Source organism: Zootoca vivipara, chromosome 7 (assembly GCF_963506605.1).
Source record: "Zootoca vivipara chromosome 7, rZooViv1.1, whole genome shotgun sequence".
Classification (NCBI taxonomy): Eukaryota; Metazoa; Chordata; class Lepidosauria; order Squamata; family Lacertidae; genus Zootoca; species Zootoca vivipara.
The window spans coordinates 54,261,172-54,285,488 of record NC_083282.1 but is presented as its reverse complement, the minus strand read 5'-3'; the positions used below and the strand labels follow the sequence as shown (position 1 = coordinate 54,285,488).

Genomic DNA, 24,317 nt, shown 5'->3' with positions numbered 1-24,317 from the left:
CTGCCCATCTCAGTTTGGACTGGGCTGGGTTTTTCCAAGCTTTTTCAGAAAAAGAGAATGATTGGAAAACAGTAGACCATCCCTATGATTCTGTGAAGCTCACCAACACCTAGCATCTGGGAGAACCTCCATCACTGCCAACTTTTTTTCATCCTCCCCCTTTCTTGTTTGTTAAGATGGGCTGAACATAAGGAGGGAAAACAGCAACATAGATAGTTGACTCAAGCTTTTCTTCGAAGCTCAAACCAGACATGATGCCACTCACGCAATTATCAGTTCTGTTAATGTGTGAGTGTTGTTTTTTTTTAAATCAAGTAAGTAGCAGGTGTAGGGGGGCTAATGTGAATCCGGATGCTGGTGTATATGTATGTAGTGGCTTTAAGCCTGGGGTCCTACTGTAGTCCTAATCTGAACCGAGACTTCCTACAGTTTCCAATGCAAAGAGGCCCCAACTCTTTTCTGGGACTGTAGTGGGGGAGAGGAGGGTTACCTTCTGAACTCTAATCTGGATTGGGTCCCCTGCTCTTGCGATTTACTTTGTTGAAACCCATTCCTGTAACTGCTAATTGTGCGAATGAAATCATGCCTATTTTGTCCAGCTTTCTGCCTAGATATTCCATTGCCAGTGGAAACTCTGGGAACAGTGGTAAAGAAGGGAAATGGAAAACAACAAGAAGAAAGAGTCTTGTAGAAGCTTAAAGCCTAACAAATCTATTACAGCACAAGCTTTCCTGGACAACGGACTCTTTGCTGGTTTTTTGCACACACAAATTAACAGTTACTCTTCTGGAATATGTCAGAAAGAATGACCAGAGACCCCAACAGAGCCATTAGGAGAGAAGTTAGTTACTTGCGCAGGATGATCTCAGAGGCTCCTTTGCTGTACATGCGGAAACTCCCATCTGGGTTCTTCAGCACTGTACTCATGGATTTGCGGGCCGAATTGAAGGTGTACACCTTGTAGAGTTTTTCCTCTGGCACCTCATTGCGGACGGCTTGATAATCCTGCTTCAGGTCCAGCACAAAGCCCAGAAGCGAACATTCCGTCTTGTTTCCAACTTGACGTGGGAGGCCCCCTTCTTTCTCTGGTGGCTAGATTTCCCAAAATGAGTGTCAGGTGATAAACTGATGGCAAATCACATCTAAACAGCCATGGCCACTTGCACCCTAGCCGAATCAGGTGACTGGTAAGCACAGAACAGGAAGGGAAAGCCAGTGAGGCTTAGTGGGTAGAGCACTGGACTTGGACCAGGGAGCTGTGGGTTCAAATCCCTACTCAGTCATGAAGCTCCCTGGGTGAACCTGATCTAGTCGCTGTCACTGAGCCCAACCACCTCAGAGGGAGAATAAAATTGCAATGTGGGGATTGGGGGAGATATACGCAGCTATCATATGAAGAACCCTTTTGGATCAGAATTCCCTCTCCAGAGCCTGGCTGTGATCCAGGTAATTATCAGCCCCTTTAGCTCATGTTATTTGCATTAAACAAACAAACAAACAAAAAACCATGCATGCTAATGCAAAGAGGAGTTTAACTTTCTGTCTGGTTTGGCCCTAACTCTGAGCTCCTAGGAGCAAAGAGGCAACAATATGCAATGAAAAACATTTGGATTTGTCCATGGTGGGTTCCTGTCACTAGAAGAGAATTTCGGAGGTAAAAACGACAAAAATCCAAAATGAGTTAGCTAGATGGCTGTTATTTTTACCTTTCAGAAGTCAAAGCCTTAATCTCTTTAGGCTTCAGTTTCTATCTGTGAGAAAGGGATATTAGCAGAATTTCCTTACCTGTCAGATTTGTGAAGCAGAGACCTCTTCTGATCTCAGACTGACTGGTGGGTATTCAGATTTCTCCTTGTCAGTCCCAGATCAGAGACGGCCAACTGCACAGCACTTCCCTACCTCACTGGAGAGTTTGGAAGGTTTATGTATATTAGACATTTCAAAAAGAGCTTCATATGCTATTTCTTTTCAGACACGAAGATTACTTTTATGTTTGAGGGAAAAAGTGCATTTTGTTAACACATGAAAGGTATGATGTGTTTTTCTGCTGCAAGCAGCCAATACATGTAGCAGGGATCCAAGCCTGAGAACAGAGATCCCAGCTTTTCCCCACACAGAGATTAATCCTGTTGGAAGTGAGACTGGCCGACCATGGGTGTTAGTGACAAATGTCCCGCTCTCCTCCCTACAAAGCTATTGAGGCTCTTCTGTTCCTTGGTAAATATGCTGCAGATTCGTGTGACAGCTCATAGTGTTGGTTCACAGATTCACCCAGGTAAAAGAACATTGATGGGGAGAGCATTTGCAGCAGAGGCTGTTGCATCCCTCCATCAAATTAAAAAGCAGGCACAGTCCACTGTGAGCTTGATGCAGCTTGTTCAAGCTCCTCCCCCTCTGTCCATCTGCCACTCAAAGAGTAAAGAACACACTTTGGGGCAGCAGGTAACAGAGGGCTCCCTCAAAGATGGGAGAGCCCTGCCTGCCTCACTCCTTTCCCTGACTGTTTATAAAGTGAAGATGTTTATTTTATTTAGGAAGATTAATAAAACAGCTCTCTAAGCTCTCTCGTAAGACGATGCCAGCATGGTGAAGCTCACAGCATCTTTTCCCACTGTGGATCAGAGGGATTGCAGTTGAACCTCTGGGATTTTCAGGAGAAAAATGGCACTGGTGGCATCATTACACAGAAAGCACCTTCACTTTTCAGACACCAAAGGAAGGAGAAGAAGCTCACTTAGGCTCTCCTGACTTTGAGGGAGCTGCTTTCTACATCTGTGGCCCCAATCCTGGTTCCCAAAAGAGATTCCCCACCTCACCCCAGAAACAGGGCTGTAGGCAGCAGAAAGAACGGGGCATTTTCAAGCATTCTTGTGAACACTAAAGATATGCTTGAAGAGAACAGGTTTAATTGTGGGACGAGCACAAGGATGCGTGTCCATCTTTTGGTTCTGTGGTGGAAGGAGAGAGCATGTGTGCATCTCTGCATGTGTGTTGCACACAGGCACAAATGGAAAGGAAAAGATAACACCAATGAAGTCCACAAGTGCCTGGGCTTGTGCATGGAGTGCCTGGTGCACACTATGCTTTATACATGTGGGGAAGAAGTGTGTGCGCACCAATCCTTCCATCACAGAATGGCAGTCTTCAGGTGGATGAAAGGTCCTACTAAACTCCTCTCTTTGGTGAACTAGATGAAGAGTGGCTATGCTAGCTTCTTCACAGAGCCCAGGACTTACCAAGATTTTAGAGGTGTAAGCAGAATTTATTGCAACGCCATTGATGATGAGGTCCAGAATCTTGGGCAGGATGGCTTCTGGGTCAGGGACCTGTCTGTAGTGGGTGTCCCCCACATAAGCTTGGACCACAGTCATACGGTTCATGGTGAGAGTACCTGTCTTGTCTGAGCAGATAGCAGTGGCGTTGCCCATTGTCTCGCAAGCATCCAAGTGCCTAACCAGATTGTTATCTTTCATCATTTTCTGTGCAAGGGAAAGACAGGAATCACTAAGAAGGGTTACGGAGACTCAATGGCAATGAGGCAGACTGGCCATTGAACTAATGCAAAATGCTAGCCTCTTTCCGCAGGGCCTGCAAGACGGAGCTGTTCCAACAGGCCTTTGGTCGGGGCCCAGTCTGACCCCCCTCTTTTTTTGTTATAAGACCCAGTATGTAAGTAGCCTCCCTAACCCTTTCCACCAGCTCATCTAAGACCAGCACAAACAGTTGGGCCTGGTGAGCACTCAATGCTCGCATCCCCTATAGTTATAGTTATAATTATAATCTGTGGGTTGCCATCTGATTTTATTCTGCTCCAAATTTGATTTTAAGCTGTATTTTAATCGATTGTTTGATTTATGTTTTTAATGTATCATACTTTGATGTTAGCTGCCCTGAGCCCGGTCCTGGCCAGGGAGGGCGGGGTATAAATGAAATTATTATTATTATTATTGAGCATGAAAGAAATCAAAGCAGCGGAGGGGACACACATATTGCAAATCTGCCTCTTTGGGAAATAGTTGTAACTAAAAAACCCCGCAGCCTAGTCCTTAGTGATGTGCCAAACAATATTATTCTTAAATGCTACACTAGAGTAAAAATGAGAGAGAGACAAACAGACCTCACATCTATCTTAGTTTCTAACTAAGCATTTGGTGTAAGAAGTGGAGGCCGGCTCGAACAAATGTGCTTCTTATTTTAACACTTCAAAACTGACTCCAAGTGCTTCTAGCCCCTCCTTTCATGCACACCAAAGAAAAAGGCACTTTATTCTCCACTCCCTTGCACAATAAATCTGTTGTGGCAAATCCAAATCTAGCCTTTCCTCCTAAAACGGAAGAAAACAACCCAACCTCCAGATTCACCCCCTCCCTGCCTCCCCCAACCTGGCAGCCAATATCAGGTCCAAAATCTCTTCTGCTCCCAGCCTCTCACCTTGACAGAGTAGGCCAAAGAGATGGTGACAGCCAGAGGCAAGCCTTCAGGCACAGCTACCACGAGCACAGTGACGCCAATGATGAAGAACTTGACAAAATACTGGATGTAGATGGGGGTGCAGTCGGCCAGCCATTTCCTTCCTTGAATCCCAAAAGTGTCAATCACAAAATACAGCACCAGGATAATGACTGTGATGGCTGACATAATCAGTCCTGAGGAGGAGGAGGAGGAACAGAAAGAGAAGGCAGGTGAGGGCAGAACACCAGAAGATCATAGGGTTGGCTGCACCACAGTGATAATTTTATAGTTGCCAACCTGGACTGAGGGGTACTAATCAAAGCTTACCGATTTCAGGTCTCAAATTGGAGAGAACTGCAATGTACCAGTTAACTTCCACAAGAGCACCCCCTCTCGCAGTGTCATCTCTCTCTCTCTCTCTCTCTCTCTCTCTCTCTCTCTCTCTCTCTCTCTCTCTCTCTCTCTCTCTCTCCAAGAGGTGTGGAGACTACAATAGAGGTCAGTGTGGGGTGCTTGGTTCCCAATGTGTCAAGCACCACTGTCACTTAGCAAGAGGGAGAGGTACAGGGAGCTCAGTGTAGGAGCACGAGCAGCAGCAAAACCAATCTGACCCTTCTGCCGCCGCCTCAGCACCAGGCTGAGCTCCCTACACCTTGCACTTTCCCCTCTCAGTAAGCAGCAGCAGCAGCCAGTATCAGGAAGCCAGGAGCGCATGCAGAGTCACCCCCGTCAGTCACTGCATTATCTTACCAATGAAACAACTTTGCCCTGTCTTTGAGCTCATTACTCAGGATGAAGCTTATTTTCTCGGCCTCATAGCTGCAGAGAAATGGTTGACATTGCTTGTGCCTGCATCTGCTCTGAGAGCGATTTGCTCAAAGGCAAACAAAAAGGAACAGTCTCTCTAGTGAATTTTATTCATTTGATCTTCTTATTCCCCACCCCTCTTTTAAAAAGTCATGAATCAGGATTTTTCAAAATGCTTGGGTTGGCAGGGCTGGGGGGGGGAGTCTTGGTTATTTTGGCCAATTGGGGTATAGTGTCAACTGGAATCTCAACTGGACGTAGGAACATAGGAAGCTGCCTTCTACTGAGTCAGACCATCGGTAAACTTCTAGCATAGCACAGTCTACACTGACTAGAAGTGACACTCCAGGGTTTTAGGGCAAGAGTCTCCCAGCAGAGGCTGGGAGCAAAGTCTTATCTGCAGAAGCTGGGGATTGAACCTGTGACCTTTTGCATGCTCTACCACTAAGCTTTGCATGCTCCCTTAAGCATTACATGCAAATGATTTTTGACAAAAACCAAACCATATGTATTTTCTTCCTTTACAGAAAAGCTGCTTTGGGAGTTGGAAATTTGGAACATACGGTAGAGGCTGCTCCTGTTTCTCTGCCATAAATGGTTGCTCCTAAAACCAACTTTCCTCAAAACAATTTCTGATAAAGGTCTTTGGAGTGTTCTGCATGTTTGTACTTAGGCCCTAAGGCAACAAATTTAATCAAGAGCCATATTGACATCATTCTGAAATGGATCTTTGTACAGTTACAGTGGGAAGGAGGCCACCACACTTTAAAAGAACAAGGCAAATTACACCCAGCCAGAACTCTAGTTCATCTGGCCCAATATTATTTCCTCTGACAGTCAACAGTTCTTCGAATCCCCAGGCAGCTACCTGAGACCCTTCAGCTAGAAATGGTAGGGCTGAATTGGGAACATCCCATGTACAATGTGTTCACCTTACCAGTGAGGAAGCAACAGATGCAGATGTTTTCAGATTTAATCCCTGGTTTTCCAGTTAAAAGGATTGCAGGTAGCAAGGACAGAAAAGACCATGGGGAGGTGTTGCCACTCAGAATAAATACTGAGCATGGGGCTGGGTTGACAGAGCAATCCTATTTATACCTACTCATAAGTAAGTTCTGCTGATTTCATTCTGCTATGATCCTATTTAAGGGCTTGCCCACACTTGTCCCGTGCCTAGAAAACATGAGTCTGAGCGGTTTTCTGCCCGGCCCACACTTTTTAGGCATGGTCAAAGTGGATTTTCCCCTGTCCTGCTCCTTTTATAGGGAAAACCTACTCTTTAGTGCTAAATCGGAGCAAATGGCAATTCAGAGAAAACCTGAATTGCCGTTTGCTCCAACTGAGCCATAAAGAGCAGTTTTCCCCAGGGGAAAGCAGTGGGACAAGGGGAAGTATGGATAAGCCCTAAATATGCACAGGATTGCAGCCTAAGTCAGATTTTGAACACTTGGGTGGAATTGCACTTGACTTCTGTCATGCTTGGTTTGGATCTGCCTTCCTTGCCCATGCACAACGAACCAACTAGGGAGAAACCCTTGCAAGACAGCCAAATCCTGCCTCTATTGACATGCTCACCTGCTTTTCCAATCTGAACTGCCAAACGGGTGAGTTTCCCCTGCAACACTGACTTCTCCTTCTTTGGGACTTTCACCTTCTTCTTCTCCTCCTTCTCCTCGTTTTCCACCCCTTCTTGGCTTTTCAGTGGCTGGATCTCCAGGGCCACACCATCTTGAGTTTTTGCTGGACCCAGGGCGAAACAAACAGTGTCCAAATGAGTGGGAAGAACAGCTGAGAAACGCTTCAGGTGCAACAGAAAGAGAAGGAAGGACGGCACAGAGAGGGAGAGAGAATCCCAGTGCACAGGAACCCCAAAAACAGACACGGACACTTGGTAAACCTAGACATCCAGGGAGCCCTGTTCCACATCCCTCCGGAACAGATGACTGAAGCAGGTGGCAAAAAAAAATCCCCCCTCCCAAAGGCCAATACATTTCAACATCTCAGATGACTACACCTGGAAGGAAGGACAGCCTTGCTAGGAAGGCACAGGAGGCACAACTCTGGGGATCTATTTCCCAGATCGGCTTGCTGATTTGCTGCATGTCCCTGTGCAAGGCATCTCCTCCATGAGCATTTCTGCAAGATGGAGTTATTGGTACTTACCTCACTGAGGTAGCAAGGTGGAAGCGGTGTAAAACCTAACCTGTGAACAGCTATTATACTCAGACTCCCATGGCATGACTAAAGTCCTCTGCTCCTCAGCAGAGGCTGGTACTGGCTATTTTAGAGGCAAGTGCAAGCATCCAGGAGCTCAGATGGACAAAGTGCAAGGAACCTCTGTCCAGGCTCTGGGATGGTTTACAGCTAAAGAACTCAAGAGAGTTCAGCAAGCGATCCGAGCTGCTTGACAGTTAACATTTGCAGAAGGTTCTCCTTATAGAACAGCAGATGAGATTAGCTCTTACTTTAAATCATCACCTGAATAAATGATACAAAACTAGAATTGTTTTTAGCTGGAAAATCTTTCCTCTGGTCAGATCCCTTGCATTAGATCATTTTAAGGCCTCTGGGAGCTAGTCTTTTTCACTGTACATAACACAACAATTTGTGGAGTTGTTGGGTGGTGAGGGGAAGAGGAAGGTTAATTATGAGGGAGCAAGGACTGTGTCAACTAATAGGAAGGGGATCTGTTAGTTTGTTTCCCACCTGTCACTTTTGTGGTCTAGACCACAATGTCTTTGGAACCTCTCCAAAATACAAGAGGCAGATCCTCAACTGGTGCATATCAGCACAACTGCAGCAATCTGTGTCACCTTCCAGAGGCAAGGATTCAATCCCTAAAATCCCTGAAATAAACAAAACAGTTCCCCCAACCTTTTTTTTTTAAAAAAAGACACAAAGCCAAATGCTGCAAGCTTTAATGCTACGTGCTCCTCCTCATCTCTTGTTTATTGATCACTTGGACATTAGTTTGTAAGAACTGAGAAGTGTGCTCTAAACACAAGGTGTCATCTCTTCCCAAAGTGAGGCGGGCTCAGATGAATTTGTAACTGCTTTGTAACTGATCTGCACAGTTAGGATTGAAGGACATGATGGGGGAGTGGGGGCCAATCCCAAAATAACCCAAGAGTTCAGATCAGAAGGAGGGAAAAACTCAAAACTGTTGAGAAAAAAGGAAGAGAAAGAGAAAGGAGAAGGTATAGGAAGAGGGAGAACAGACAGGTGCAGAAATGGGCTTCTTCACCATAGCCTGGAAAGAACAGGGGGTGAAACATATCAGAGAATAGACACTCACTTTGATTCAAAAGGCCATGAGAAGAACAGAGTGTAATGACCAGATGTGCTGGACCCACCTTAGGGCCCTGCTTTAAAAGTACAGATTTAGGGGTTTGGAGCAGGACGAGATAATAATTGGGGTGATCCTGGGCATTTATGCAGCTTAGCGCAATTACACCAAGCTAAAATATTGTGGGATCCCACAGGATAAGAAGCTGCAATTTCATTTTCAGCACAACCTCACAGATTTAACTGTGGGTTAAAAAAAAAAGTGCTTTCTTATGTTCCTTGACACTTTTTGCATTTTTGTTTACATCTTGCATACAGCAGCCTGTCCTTTCTTCATGAAGAAATGCACAGTTTTTGAAACTTAGGGACTGGAGAAAAATACATCTCAATAAACCCTGTCAGTCCTGAATGCAACGCTCAGCTAGCAGGGGGTGTTGCAACACCAGATATGGGAAGCTGCCCAGCAAGGACGGAAGTGGTGGGTGGTTAGCACTATGTTAATCATTACACCCTCTTCTAGAACAACAAGGCGAGATCCCGCCGTAGCAACAAAGAGCACAGACTCATGGGAAGAAGGAAGGAGGAATGCTCAGTAGTTAGTGTGGTGCTGGTTCAAAGGATGGAGAGGCTGGTTACCTTTGTTGCGATTTTCGGGGGCTCCGGGTTTTTTACCTGTTCAGACAAAGAGAGAAAGGGTGGAGCACTGAGCACACGGTTTGTGACATCGATGTCCCTGTTGGTGGACACCCGTATGCGGGGGCTCAGTGCTCTCTTGGGGAGGCTGTCGGACGCGGGAGGAAAGCTATGCATGACACAGCTGCCACCTGGGCTGAGCACCTCCATCGCAACAGGGCTGGAGAAGTCCAACGTTCCTCCCAACTAAAAAGGCCACTGCAAATCCCCACCTTCCAGCTTTCGCCTTCGCTCTAATGGAAGCAGCAAGCAGCTGCAGAAACAAGCATCGCTTCAAGTCAATGGAACTAGCCTTGGGACTAGTGGATATCGGGGGAATGACGGTGGGGTTTGGTTCAGCTCCCTGCAGCAACAAATGGGGAAGCTTATCCTTGGACTTCCATTCCATGTGGAAGTTCTAATCTAGAGACTCCCAAACTCTGGTGCATCGCACCCTCCCTGCCTCCCAAACCCAAATAAAACATCTTCAAAAGCATTAATACATGAAACCTCTTCAGCTGCTCAGGTTACATTCCAGAGCAGCTACCAAATGCTAAATAAAATTCTTCGCTACACCACTTTCTTCTTGTATAATGGAAGAGCAGTACAGAGCTTGCCCAGAACTGTTCCTACTGAGGAATGAATCATATTGGGAGAGTTGCAGATTGACTCCAATCCTCTCTACAGGACAGTTCATAAACAGCGCTAACAGAAGCAGGCAATTAGAATTCATAATATGCCACAGCCATATAAGTCCATGGCCCACAGTGTGATATAAACCTGCAAAGATCAGAGAGCGCATCCCCTCCAGCAAAGCAGCTTGGCATCATTTTCTTATGTGTTTCAGTCTGACCTCAGCAGACCTGAACCAAGTTTGGCATGCAGGTTTTGCCAGATGCAGCCCTTTTAGTTGAGATTAATTAATCCAGAATAACTACCACGCCCTGATTTCGTACCAACCAGTCAGTCTGGTCAATTTATGAACTTAAAAGAATAGGAAAAATCCATCCTTTTACCACTTATTCACTGCCCCAGTTTGTAAGTATGGAACAGCAGTTCAAAAAAGGAAAAGGGGGGGGGGAAGTGTGTTGGGGCAATAAATCTGCATTAAGTGACTAACAGCACAGAACCCTACACCTACACACACACACACACACATTCATGCATAGGTTCCATGGAATTTGATGAGATTTGCACATACATAATTATGCAGCCAGACTGAGTGAGGAGTGGAATGGTTATCCTGATGGTAATGTTTTGATTTTTAAATGTTCAGGATTCTTCATTTGTATTTTTTTCCAGAAGAGAGAAAGAACCCCACCTCTGCCAACATGAGTACTTTCTTTATGCAACTAGGGCACATACTGAATAATATTGCTCAGTATTTTGGGGTGGGCTAGGCGGGGGAAGGGGGTCTGTTTTTACTATGGCCGATTAACTGGTCTGCTTGATTCAGCAGCTACAACCTCTGCAGAGCTCTGTGGATGTAGAAGCTCTACTAAGCCTTGGGGGTGCAGCTCAATAGATTTTGCATCCTCCAGGTACTAAATAATGTTTTTGGGTGAAGCCAGTGGCTACTACTGCAGGTATTTCAATTTCCTCCAGTTCCAAATTTCCAAAAGGTTAGGAGGAAGAGGCAACTCTTGTGTGTACGAATGCACACACACACCTGACTCTCCAACCCAGCTTCATCAATATATTTTATTTTTAGTTCAAGACAACAAAACAAAATTCCCTGGAGAGACAGTGTTGACTCCCATCTGGCTACTGGAAGAACAACAGTCTCTTCTCTGCTTCACTATGTCCCAGTCTGTTTAATGCGTCCAACATTGGCTGTCCATTAGTATTGTTTCAGTGGGGAGGATGCTGGCGATGGGTTAAAAGTACAGGTGCCACTTCTGCTAACTGCAGCGAGCAAGTCAGACCTGTGGGCAGGATTCTGTTCGTTTCAATGACATGCCAATGTGTTTGGGTGGAAAGTGAGAAAGCATCAAAGCCTTATTTGGAAACCAAACCGACTGTGAAGAACTGGGTGTGAATTAGACTGGCTTATGTGCCAGCATAGTCAAATGCACACTGACCTGCTCTGATTCAAATTGACTGCTTTGCTATAAATCCCCTCTGATCATGCTTAGCATTTCAAGTACTGGTGTAGAGCCAGCCCTTATTATGCTTAAGATTATGAAATCAATAGTTACCGTAGTTAGGACTGTCTGGACCCAAGCTACTATGGTCCAGTTACAGTATATTCCTCTGAAAAATTAGACTAAGAATGACATACCCCACAGTTATCTAGTCTAACCCCCTGCAATGCAGGAATCTTTTGCCCAACATGGGGCTCGAACCCACAACTCTGAGATTAAGAGTCTCATATTCTGCCAACTGAGCTATCCCTTGATCTTTCTGGGGATGAACAAGTTAACAAATGTATTTGTAAAATGCTACATAATGTATTGCTTATTACTAATTTCAGTGATAACATGCTCTAAGCAGTGTTCTTCCATCTCTGGCTCCCCACTAGATGCTGTTGGACTCTTAGCCAATGGTTAGGGACAATTAGCACTGTAGTCCAATAATGTTTAGGGACCCACGGTTGGAAAATACTGCTCTAGTGGACCATGGGCACCAGCCTGCACAGGTAGCTGGTTGAAAGTGCAGAATTCTTTCACAAGACACCTCTCCCAGTCAAGTTATCCATGAATGATGGCAGGGCATAGGCATCCTATTGTTCCCCTCTATTCCAACCTCAGCAAGGCAGGAGCTTCATGATTTCAGATTACAACAAAAAACAGAAGAGAAATCTGTACTTGGTTGCAACGTCTTAGGGACAAGGAGTTTGGAGAGGATTTAGAACATTCTAATGATGTGTCAACTTCCCTTTCAGGGTTTAGAGAACATGAGGAAAATTCTACTTGATCACACTAAGAGTTCTAAAAGAGAACTCAGACACATGTTTTTTGGGAAGCTCAGAAGCAACAATCCTCCATCCCATTGCTTAACTCCAGCACTGGGTATTCAGAGGTGTAATGCTATCATGACTAAAAAGCCATTGTATTGGAGAGAATGTCATGGCTGGCTGGTTTATTGACTTGTCTTTATCCTAAGTAAACTCATTCTCCAAGTGCCTATCCTTAAACAGCCAAAACAACACCATCCACACACAACAGTGAGGTATCAGCAGACTTGGAGGTTTTTAGATGTTATCTGACCAGTCCTGTGGAATGCTCTCCCAACAGAGATTCAGCAGGCATCTTCCAACTTTTAAGCACCTGCTGAAAACTTTTCTTTTCTTTTCTGCCAGGCCTATCAAGGCAATTAAGAGTATTTCCACAACGGTTATAGATACCTGTTTTTAACATGTTAATGTTTTTATTCTATGATATTATATTTCATGTTTCTATTCTGTAAATTGCTTTGCTATTTTTACGATAAAGTGGTATATAAATATTTCTTATAAATAAATAGCCCAGCGCAAACTGTGCATTCTCAATTCCCATGGAATACTGACTGCTGGGGTGGGAGGATGGAACTGGATATTGGAGAGAATGTCATGGCTGGCTGGTTGCTGCCCTATTTGTTCCACTCCATGCTGCAACACTTTGTTGCAATTCCCACGTGTCCCTTTTAAGAAAGCTAACTCTGCCAGCTTAAGAAGATAGCTCAGTGGAGCAAATCCGTGTATTGTTTCTAAAAGTAGTTATGGATAGTAGGCCCCAAGGAATCCTGTCCCCACCAACCCCACCCCACCCAACCTTTTCAACTTTACTGAGCGGCAGCTGAATAGGAAACAAGAAGAAGTTTCTGGAAATTCACTAGCCTCTTTCATTGGCAATGCCTGTACCGGCTACATCTTGAGTTGGACGCAGAACTCCCAACATCTCCTCAAACTCGCAGGGGTTCAGTTCAGACACTCACACAAAAGGGAGCCTGTGTTCCACTCCAGCCACCAAGTGTCAATGCACCTAAGGAACTCTCAGATGATGCTTCCCACAAAAGCCTGGCTCCAGAATCTTCTTACCTTTCTTGACCTTCTTCTCCTCTTCCCCTTCTCCAGCACCCAGTAGAGTAAAAATGATTCCAGTTTGTGAGTTGACACCCACAGCCGAGACCAGCATTCGACCAGAGCCCTCCATCACATGAGTCCCTGTTGAAAGGAGCAGGTAAAATGTGGAGAGAGGGGCAATCAGGAGGAATGGAGAAAGCACAATGAATTCTGCGAGAAAGTGCAGAGAAAAAATAGAAGATGGAGCCTCATTTCTAGGCTCACTTGTGATTTCCAGAGCTTCATTTCAATGAAAGGGGCAGCAAAGCATATGGAAATAAGTGCATGCCCAGTTGGCCTCTCTGCTAAGGAGGAATGGGAAAGCTCTTACAGATGTGAACTCCATGAGCGAACGAGAGCCCACATGCCCACAACAAATAGCTGGATTAGGGCAACTCAGTGCTTGAGCTACCCTTGCCTTTTCCTTCCATAGATCCCCATGCAGAAGAAAGGCATCAGGGATGTTATGCAGAATGAATGATTTTGTTGGGCTACGAATGGTGTGTGATACTCCAGCACACATCACCATGTGCTTACTGAGAATGAAACAGGAGGAAGAAGCCTGTTATGCTGGCAGTTCAAAGTGTGCACGCTCCTCCAGCAGAGGATAAATCTTTAGGCCTGTCAACATAGCACCTCATTGCTCAGAGTGAAAGAGGATAACCCTGTCTATAACGTCCTAGAGCATCACAACGTAACTTCTCTACCACAGAAAAGCTTATGGAATCTCCACTAAGGATGGCCAGCAGGGCATGGCTATAATTACAAGCAGATGCCCCCAGGATCAAAAGAACTCGAACACAACACCAAATGGGCTGGAGTTCAACATTGTCCCTAATGTATACCAGGATCAGAGTTGGCAATCATGACAGACTTACCAGAAAGCAGCATGGGGTCTTTCTCCAGAGATTTCTTCACCTGGTCTGACTCCCCAGTCAGAGAGCTCTCATCAATTTTCAGATCATTGCCTTGAATCAGGATCCCGTCTGTTGGCAACAAATCACCTGGAAGAAGCAAAAATCAACATACTCTCAAGTTTTCAGCTATTCTCCACCAAACCTGAAGCGACTCCATTTTCACTAATTTCTGAGATCCATTTAGAATCTTGAAAGGGGAGACACACCAAACTTGCATTTCTACAGAAACTCAGATTATGGGGTTGGTGCGATGCTTGCAGGAAAGAAATAAAAGTTCAGAACAGATATAGACAGTATGCGGGTTTTCAGGCAGGCTAATAACTGGGATGCGTTATTATGAACCTGAAGGAATCTGATGTTTTCATCTTCAACCTCATTTTTTGGCTCAGAAATCTTATTTGCACAACTACTGAATGCACAACTACTTATTTGCACAACTACTACAGTGACCTCTGTGCTGGGTTCTTGATCCTGCACAGCCGTTCCCCATCTCACTCCTTTTTATTAGAAATGCCCATCTTCCAACTCTCCCTCCTATTTCTGACCAACCTGTAGTCTACAATACACCAAAAATCCATTAGCCCTCTTTCTCCGTAACTTACTGTTAGATCCCCATCCCTGCTGTTTGCCCAGAATATCTTCCCACATCATTTTTCACCTCCTACACCATACCATCACAACACTGCCCCAGCTGCTCTCATAACTTTCAGGCCTACCACACCCACCTCTATCCTCGGGAATGAAGTTCTCTGATGGATAAGAGACAGTTCCACTGCCAGTGCGGAACATTCACATATAGCTCAGGGATAATAACAAATGACAAAAAACACCGTGACATACGGAGAGAAGGAGCAGATTGTCCAGCCAGTTACCATATTTCACTCACCATACTTGATCTGAGCAATATCCCCCACCACAATCTCAGCCACGGGGATTTGGATAACCTGCCCCTTCCGGATGACCGTGAACTTCTGTTCCTGTTCGATCCGACTCTGGAGGCCCCGGAACTGCTTCTCTTTGCTCCAGTCATTGAAGGCCGTGACCAACACCACAATAAAGACCGAGAAGAGGATGGCTGCCCCTTCAATCCATCCAGCTTGAGCCTCACCTTCATCTTCTGCACCAGCTGCTGCTTGCCCACACACTGCCATGGGATGACAGAGAGAGAGAGAGAGAGAGAGAGAGAGAGAGAGAGAGAGAGAGAGAGAGAGAGAATGTTTTCAGTAACAAACTTACTTTTACAGCCACTCTCTGCCAGTTGCCCTTCACAAAAAAACCATAAAACAGAATTATTGTTTGTGACACTAGCATAATACTTGCTACCTGCCCATGTTATGATGAGCAGGTAGTGAGACGAGGGAAGTAATAATGCTCTCCAAACCATTAATACAAAATAAGGAAGGAACTAGTCTGGGGTTTGTTTGTTTGTTGTAATGAGTGCCCTTGGTGAGTCCCTTTGAAAGTGGAGGAAGGCACATTGCACTAGAAGCTCAGAATGACAACGGGTCGAAAAGGAAGGAATTATTTTTATCCACATAATAAAGGTAGCATATTAACACATTTTCAAAACCATAAGTCTAACCCCCCCCCACACACACACTGACCAAAAGTGAATTCTGCTGGACACAGCAGGACTTACTTCTGAGGATAAATGTGTTAAGATTGGGCCCGGAGCCTTGTAGCTGGACAGTGGCAAGGAAAGTCTGTGCACAGTTGATGGAAAACTCCTATTCATTGAAGGAGACATGCTCATGGACAGCCCATTCACAAGGCATTAAATGTCTTGATGACGCCGACCAAGGACATTTAAGAAAAATAAAATAACAAAAGTACCACTTGCTCTTTTTCCATTGTCATACTGGCCCTATTTATTGCCCTTTACTCAGCTGTTCCAAACCACCTTGGCTCACAGGTTCAACATTACTCTGTCTCTGAAAGGTCATACCCATACAAACTATTAGGAAAAATGGTTTCCTCTCTTGGTTTGACTTGTTACCCCACAAAGCTGTCCCACCCCCAAATTCAGGGGAAACAAGGAAAAGTCCACAAGCCAAAGCAAGCTGCCAGAAGGTACAACAATGGTTCTCTCTGTCCCCCAAAACCCAAAAGCCAGCCCCAACACACACCTTAAACTTCTCTCCTCTCCATCCTTCCCATCTTAGGGAAGCAGTAAACAACTGTACCTAGTATCCTAGATCATGAAGTCTGTAATTTCCATGCAGCTGAAAACATGTGAAGGGTCTCAGATTAAAACCTCTGGGTGGCATTCAGTGTTGTGTTGATACAATTGTGCCACTAGCACAAGCATTTCTGCTTGGCCGGTGCGCTGATTTCCCCTTCCCACACTCACCCACACTGTTCTAGGGGTTCTCCTGACCCCCTTACAGCAGATTTGGGAGAGGCGTAGGTAGGCTGTCTGGGAGGGACACCCTCTTGTGGTTCAGGAATCTCTGTGCTGGCTTCCACTAGCCCATCATATTGCTTAAACCCAGCCCTCTGCGTTTGCAATGACTTCAGATGTGAAGGCTCTATCTGTGATATAACATTAATGATTGCTTGTTTGTAGCAGCAGATCACTTGATGTTGCTATCACCAAGTAATGAAAATGCAAGCATGAGCCAGCCCCTGAGATCTTATGGTTGGAAGGGACTACTGAGCTATCAGGTTTAGCATCTGCCTGCAAGGCAGAACCAGAAGTGGTTGTGGTTCTTTGAAGCTCCCTAAGATACTTGCTAGCAATCCACCCTGCTTGTTTTGGGATGCAGGCTGAGAGCCATTCTTGTTTAGACAAGGTTTTAATATCCCTTAGGACTCAGATTTTAGCTGGTTTATCTAATACTTTTGAGGTTGCTATATTTTAATTATGTTCATTACTGTTTTATGTGTATTCTACAATGTTGGAAGCCACCCTGATTTTAAGATGGCTGAGATACAAATAAAAATAAAATCAAGTTACCCATATGTCAGAAGCAGTGCCAAAAGATGACAGCAGGTGCCTGCAAAGTGGATGGCTCCAGATAATTCAAGCAAGTGCCCAGATGTTATAGGGTGGGGCAGAAACCTCCCCAGGGCCACCACCTCCCCAGGGCCACCAGCTAATCCAGTTTGGGAAATATTTTTTCCCCAAGCCCAAATATGGTTCACAGCAATTACAGTGGTCCCTCGACTTATGAACGACTCAACAACTGAATTTTCCGACTTACGAATGGGGGTAATGGCTGCACGCTTACGAATGTCTCGACATCCGGAAAAAAACTGCAGCAGTTTTAGATAGGGATTTTCCGACTTACGAATTTTTAGATAGGGTTGCTTCGACTTACAAATTTTTCCGTTTCCAATGCATTCCTATGGGAAATCGCGTTTCCAATGGCGTTTTTCGACTTACAAATTTTTCGACTTACGAAGGTGCCTTTGGAACGGATTAAATTCGTAAGCCGAGGCACCACTATATACTGTGCATACGTCTGCAACTACACTGGAAAAATCTGGGAATATTTTATTTTTTTAGTTGGTTTTTTTTTAACTCCTTTCCACTTAAAGTAGCATTCATAGCAGCTTACACTTAAAATTGCAATATAAACCCCTTCAAACTATATAAAAGCAATAGTCTAACCCAGCTCAACTCAAATGCAACAGCTGCAACACCAGATGATAACAAAAATGGGTGAAAAGGACAGTGTTTGCTGACATATAAAAGAAATTGATGATGGCGACAGGTGGATTTGTCTGGGAAGGGAATTGCACCTCTGGAGCGTCACTATCCAAAACTACTTTCAGGTGGCACTGTTTACGATGGCTTTCGCTAATTAAACAGAATTAATTTTGAGTGTGTTTATTGCGCACAGGAGCCACCTAAAAATAATGCCATCTGAGAAAAGAGCCTGACTATAATCATGGTTGTGTGAAATTTGACTCCCTGCAAGTTCAACATGCAAGAACAGAACGTGGAAAGTAGCACAGAATTTGGAATCTTGACAACTTTCAGGGGGATGGTTAAGGAAGAATACTGTGAAACGTATGAAGCCTCTACTCCTGCAATCTGGCACCATCACAAAATGGCCCACAGCAGTATTTCATGTACGTGTACGTATGTACGTACGTACACACACACACACACACACTGCTTCTGATCTCACTGTTTTCTTTAGTGCTGGCATGATCAAAACCAGCACTGCACTTTAAAAATCACAGGACTTAGTCCGGGCTGCTAAGAACAGCCTGCTTTAGCTAGCAAATTTTTAGGGGAAATATTTACGGTGAATTTTATTTATTTATAAAATTATTTATATAGACCACACTGTATTGTAAAAATAGTAGGACCTTGGCCAGGGTCTTGTTAGCCTGTTAGAAACATCTACATCAAAATGGCATTGATCTCAGTTTTCAGGAAACAAACGAACAAAAAAATCACGTGAGAGCAAATCCAAATATCTGTCACTGTTCTGTGACCTTTCTGCAGGCCACCTGAATGGAGCTCACAGGCCACCATCTGAAAACCTTTGTTCATCAGAGCTCTGTTGATGTGCAGCCCTTTTGCTTCTCCATTGTTATGTAAGGAGGAAAATTGGACCAATCATTACTGTAAACCATGCAGCATGCAGAAGAGGAGAGAATTATTACTATATTCCCTAAACTGCAGAGATAATATCTTTCTAGACAACAAAAAGACATCCTCTGATCAACTTGCTTTCATCCATGAGCCTGATGGATGTTGCTAAAGGCTTAGCGTAAAGCTTTTTGAAATGTCCGTGGAGGTTCATCCACACAGCAGGCAGTAGCTGACGCAATTATAAACACATTAGCTGGTAAAGGTAAGCTCCATAAAAAGAGCAGCTTGCTGGGCAGCAAGGGCCACACTGGAAATTTGCCGTGAGCCGTGGGCTACATCTAGCTTTCAGATTTTATTTGTGTGGAATGTGAATGGTGGTCATAATCTTGCAGCAGAAGAGGCACTTAAAATCGTGGGGGTCTTGGTCCCATCCCACTTAGTGGGCATATTACATGAAAATTTCCACAGGAGTGTAGATGTCTGTTGCACGTTAAAGATGAACAAATTTCATTGTGGTATAAGCACTCATGAATGGCTCAAGTAATGTAAATGGTGGAGTTAAACAGAACAGAATGCAACAGCAGATGGCCTGTGAAAATTCTGTTAGAACTTACATGCAGGCCACTTACATGCCACTTCACATCAGTAGTAATTGATCAACCGTATTAGTACAGTTGAGGAAAGCAGCAATTCAACTAGAGCTTATCGGTGTGGTTCCATACACACCTATTTAGGAGAAATCTCCATTGCATTCAGAGAAACTTACTTCCAGGTGAGTCTAAATGGATGCTAACTAAGCCCAGTGGCCCTTTCACAGCAGTAGTGATGAGGAACCTTCTTCCTTGTGTACCTGCCCATATACTGAAGCCATCATCAGGGACCAGGGACAAGGTGCTTCTAGTCTCTGAAATTAGGTGGATGTCTTGGTGGAAATTAGGAGGAAGCCTTCTTGGCTGAAGCACCTAGCCCTCCCCACCCCAGGGAGACTCACTTGGCAACCACTCCTATGTCTTCATGGTGCCAGGTAAAGATAAATTCCATCAAATTGCAATCCAAATTGGTTTTATTCTGCCTCCGTGATACTCCCGTGTGTTTTAACCATGCCTCTGCTATCTTAATATGTTTAGTATGTTGTTTTGATAGAGTTTTAATTACTTTTATAGATCGTTCGCTGCCCTGAGAGTATATTGCTGAAGGGCACGACAGACATATTAAAGAAAGTAAAAAATAGGTAAATCTTCAGAGAGAGAAAATCCTGTGCTAAATTTTGTATCCAGAGGAGCAGAATGGTACGACCTCTTCATATGGGTGTAGATATGTAAGTTCAACAAATATGCACATAGTTACTTCTTTGTGTTACGGAATTTGATCTTCTTGTGCTGGTCATTTAGCGGCAAAGAAATCTGCAGTTCACTGAAGCCCTGCCACTTTCTCATTCAAATCATACTCATCTGAAGTTTCATTAAGCACTGCCCTCATACTTTCATTCAAGCCTATTTGCACAGTCATAAAATCTAAAAAAATCAAGCTTTTTAAAAAATGAATTCTAGGTCCAGTACCAAATTCTGTGCATGTGCTGAAGCAAGGAATACACAGCAACCTCTCCCATAGCAAATCTCATGTCTAAAAGCATTGTGGGAGAAATGATCATACTCAAATCTTCTGGTGCATTGGTTATCCCATGAATTTGAGAGTGGCAAACAGATGGACTGTACAATCCCCTCCCACATGAAGTCATGGGAGCGATTTGTGGGAGCAATCTAGAGTAGACTTCTGTCAGCTGGTGCCCTTTAGGTATTTAAGCTACCACTCCCATCAACCCCAGTCTGCATGGCCAAGAATGGTGGGAGGCTGCAGGCAGGTTAAGACCAAGACATGCGAACATGACAAATAACATCTGGCGGGTTCCAAGTTGGAGAAGAATGAGTTAATGTAGGTCCTGTGAATTTAATATACATTCATTTATTCAAACAATTTATATATCCCTTAATGGCAATAGTCTCTAAGTGGCTTACAAAGATGCAATGCAAAAAATAAAAATCAGGCATCAATTAAAAATGCCTGCTGGATGATGATGATGATTTAAAAACCATTAGGCTCTGGAAGATAAGCAGAAATGGACCTGTTTGACCTCAACTGGAAGGCAGTTCCATAAAATACAGCCCACATTACTAAATGCATGGCTCCTAGTGGGTACCAGTCATGTACCTGAGCTACGGGGACCACTAACACAGACTCACCTGAAGTCCTCAGTGATCACGCAGGGATATAAGGGATTTAACAACTTATGAGAGACTTCATAGAAAAAGCATTTCCCTTCCCTTCCCCTATATCCATATGCCAATAAAATATGCCTCTTTATTCTCTCTGGAATTAATTTTTAGATCCTATATAAGATATGTTAACATATAATTTAACATTTCCCTAATTCCATTTTAATAACAGGGCACAATCAGCTACTTTACTGAGGGGCTTTGGAATGCCTTAGGGCTCAGAGATCACTGGATAGAAGGCCCTAAATTAAGAAGTACAGCCAAAAAAGTGGCACATTTTCGGCAATAAATCTAAAACGCTGTCACAAATTGATCTTTCAATAAGAGACATTTAAGAGCAAATTGATAAGCTAGACAGCAATAAGTCACACAGAACAGATGGTATTCACTCAAAAGTACCAGAATGAAATTACAAAAACTGCTAACTGTATAATATCAGCTTATGTGGCAGAGGTATAGAAGGCAGCCATTGTAATGCCGCATTCTATGTGTGTATGTGTATGTCTTAAAGCAGGCACCCCCAAACTTCGGCCCTCCAGATGTTTTGGACTACAATCCCCATCATCCCTGACCACTGGTACTGTTAACTAGGGATCATGGAAGTTGTAGGCCAAAACATCTGGAGGGCCGCAGTTTGGGGATGCCTGTCTTAAAGGCTCTAAAGTTGTTTGTGGAACTGTAGGAGAGTGAGTCACTTTAGTCCCAGAAAAATCAGTGAAAATTGTAGTAGTCAGAAGAGAATTGGTATAGTCCACCCACGGGATGACCTTATAAAGCAGCCACATTAAAAACAGTTCTTGCACAGCCCTGCTAAAAGCACATTGAAGATCAAGACTCAAGATATGCCTTAAGCAAGGACTAAGGCCTTGAAAAACACACAGGGGCCAGGATTCAGGCTGACAACAGGGTCAGGATAGAAACGGACACAGGACCAGTTGTCAAAGGGAACACCAACCAAGTGCTGAACAGGATACGGGCCCAGAGAGGAACTTAAGCCAGCACTCAGGCTCCAAGAGATAAAAGACTCAAGGAAAAACTAAGACAAGATGGGAATCACTGGAAGACTCCTCAAGTGCCCAGGTGAACACCAAAGCTTTTGAGCAGCTCCAAAGAAAAATGGTTTTCAAGGAAGGACAAGTAGGAATATCCTTCAAGGCACAGCTTCCTGGAGCTAGATAAGGTTAAGACAGGAGAAGGAAGACAGCACATGAAAAGACGAAGAACTGAGGGCAGGAGAAATAATCTGGATCCACAGAAAATAATAGCGAGAGATATATGCGGTGTCTGTCTGTCTTAGTGAATCAGGCTATATTCTGGGATGTTGTTGTTGTTGTTTAGTCGTGTCCAACTCTTTGTGACCCCATGGACCAGAGCACGCCAGGCACTCCTGTCTTCCACTGCCTCCCGCAGTTTGGTCAAACTCATGTTGGTAGCTTCGAGAACACTGTCCAACCATCTCGTCCTCTGTCATCCCCTTCTCCTTGTGCCCTCCATCTTTCCCAGCATCAGGGTCTTTTCCAGGGAGTCTTCTCTTCTCATGAGGTGGCCAAAGTATTGGAGCCTCATCTTCACGATCTGTCCTTCCAGCGAGCACTCAGGGCTGATTTCCTTCAGAATGGATAGGTTTGATTTTCTTGCAGTCCACGGGACTCTCAAGAGTCTCCTCCAGCACCATAATTCAAAAGCATCAATTGTTCGGCGATCAGCCTTCTTTATGGTCCAGCTCTCACTTCCATACATCACTACTGGGAAAACCATAGCTTTAACTATACAGTGGTGCCTCGCTAGAAGAATGCCCTGTAAGACGAATTTTTCACTTAACGAAGAGATTTTTCGAGTGGAGATTGCCTCGTTAGACGAATTCGTTTTGTGAAAAATTCGTCTAGCGAATTGCGGTTTCCCATAGGAATGCATTGAAATTCAATTAATGTGTTCCTATGGGCAAAAAATAAAATAAAATCCAATGCATTCCTATGGGATTCGCTAAACGAATTTTTCACAAAATGAATTGACTCACAGAATGAATTAAATTCGTCTTGCGAGGCACCACTGTACGGACCTTTGTCGGCAAGGTGATGTCTCTGCTTTTTAAGATGCTGTCTAGGTTTGTCATTGCTTTTCTCCCAAGAAGCAGGCGTCTTTTAATTTCGTGGCTGCTGTCACCATCTGCAGTGATCAAGGAGCCCAAGAAAGTAAAATCTCTCACTGCCTCCTAACCATTCTGGGATAGCCAAGCATAAATGGAAGCTCTCCAGGACTGAGCTTTGGACCTGGAAACACCATGGATCCTCTGGAATCACCCCATGCTATTACCCAACTCCTAATACTTCCTCATCACTGCCCTTCCCTCTTGTCTTATTCCCTCCTGGAACAGCCATTTTTCTAGGCTGAGAGAGGGCAGCTTAATTTATGTTGCTAAGCAACTACCAACGACAAATGGTTAGATCAGCTGCTTGACAGTTCTTGTCCACTACGGGGTGTGTGTCTACAGTAAATATCCTGCTTACTGATGTGATGGCCCTGTGGATGTTGCTGCACTCAAGACAAGCAAGATGACCACCTCAAAATATTATGACCCGGGACATGGCCTGGAACACGGCAATAAGAAACAGCAACATGGGCAGCAGGATAAATTCTAGGGAAGAGGCATTGTGCCCATCTCTGTTACTACAGCTTCTTAGTGAAAAAACTTTCTGGACTGACTCCTCCCAGGGTGGTCACTGGACAGGAAAGAGTGCAAGAGAGCTTCCTGTTTCAGTGCAACTTTGCTCTGGTGTGTTATGAGTTTCTGGCCTTCAGTCCTGCCTTCTGGTTTGCCCTCTCTCATCCCAATTGCTCTTCAGTCTGGACTCCCAGTTCCTGACTCGCTCCAGATGTCTGCCCACGGCCCAGCCCTGACAACAGGATGACCACCTACTCCATGTCTAGTCATGTCACAAACTGTGACACTCACCTGGCAACTGAGGGGAACACATTTCTAGCATTGCAGGCATTGTAAATGATGCTGTAGATAGGATAGACTGAATGGAACGATCTTACAAAAAACCAAAATGACTTGGCAGTGAAATGCCAAATGAAATTCAGTGCAATGAGTGCAAAGTAATGCTAACTGGAAACGACTATTTAATGTAAGCATAGAATATTGAGCTCTAAATCACCACTCAGAAAACAGATTGTGGAGTCATTTTTCACTGCTGAAATAAACAATGCACCACTGTATCTATAAAGGTAAGCCGAAAGGTTAGAAACTATTAGGGGGAAAGAAAGGGGGTGGGGAGAGAACAACACAAGAAAAAGCTAACAATCAAAATTCATTGCTG

At 44.3% G+C, this 24,317-nt stretch overlaps 1 protein-coding gene across 9 annotated transcripts in view; it reads right to left on the bottom strand.

Moving 5' to 3' along the window:
• ATP2B4 (ATPase plasma membrane Ca2+ transporting 4) overlaps positions 1-24,317 on the bottom strand; it is a 181,939-nt gene that overhangs the window by 40,109 nt on the left and 117,513 nt on the right. For 6 of the 9 annotated variants that reach the window (XM_060277058.1, XM_060277065.1, XM_035121392.2 and 3 more), the window contains exons 4-11: positions 15,062-15,319; positions 14,137-14,262; positions 13,235-13,360; positions 9,181-9,216; positions 6,835-6,999; positions 4,432-4,646; positions 3,237-3,479; positions 851-1,092 (exon numbers count right to left, since the gene is read on the bottom strand). In XM_060277058.1, the coding sequence (XP_060133041.1) occupies positions 851-1,092; positions 3,237-3,479; positions 4,432-4,646; positions 6,835-6,999; positions 9,181-9,216; positions 13,235-13,360; positions 14,137-14,262; positions 15,062-15,319 (1,411 nt within the window). The remainder of the gene's footprint in view (positions 1-850; positions 1,093-3,236; positions 3,480-4,431; positions 4,647-6,834; positions 7,000-9,180; positions 9,217-13,234; positions 13,361-14,136; positions 14,263-15,061; positions 15,320-24,317) is intronic. The other 3 variants (XM_060277063.1, XM_060277066.1, XM_060277064.1) reach the window with 1 other exon arrangement.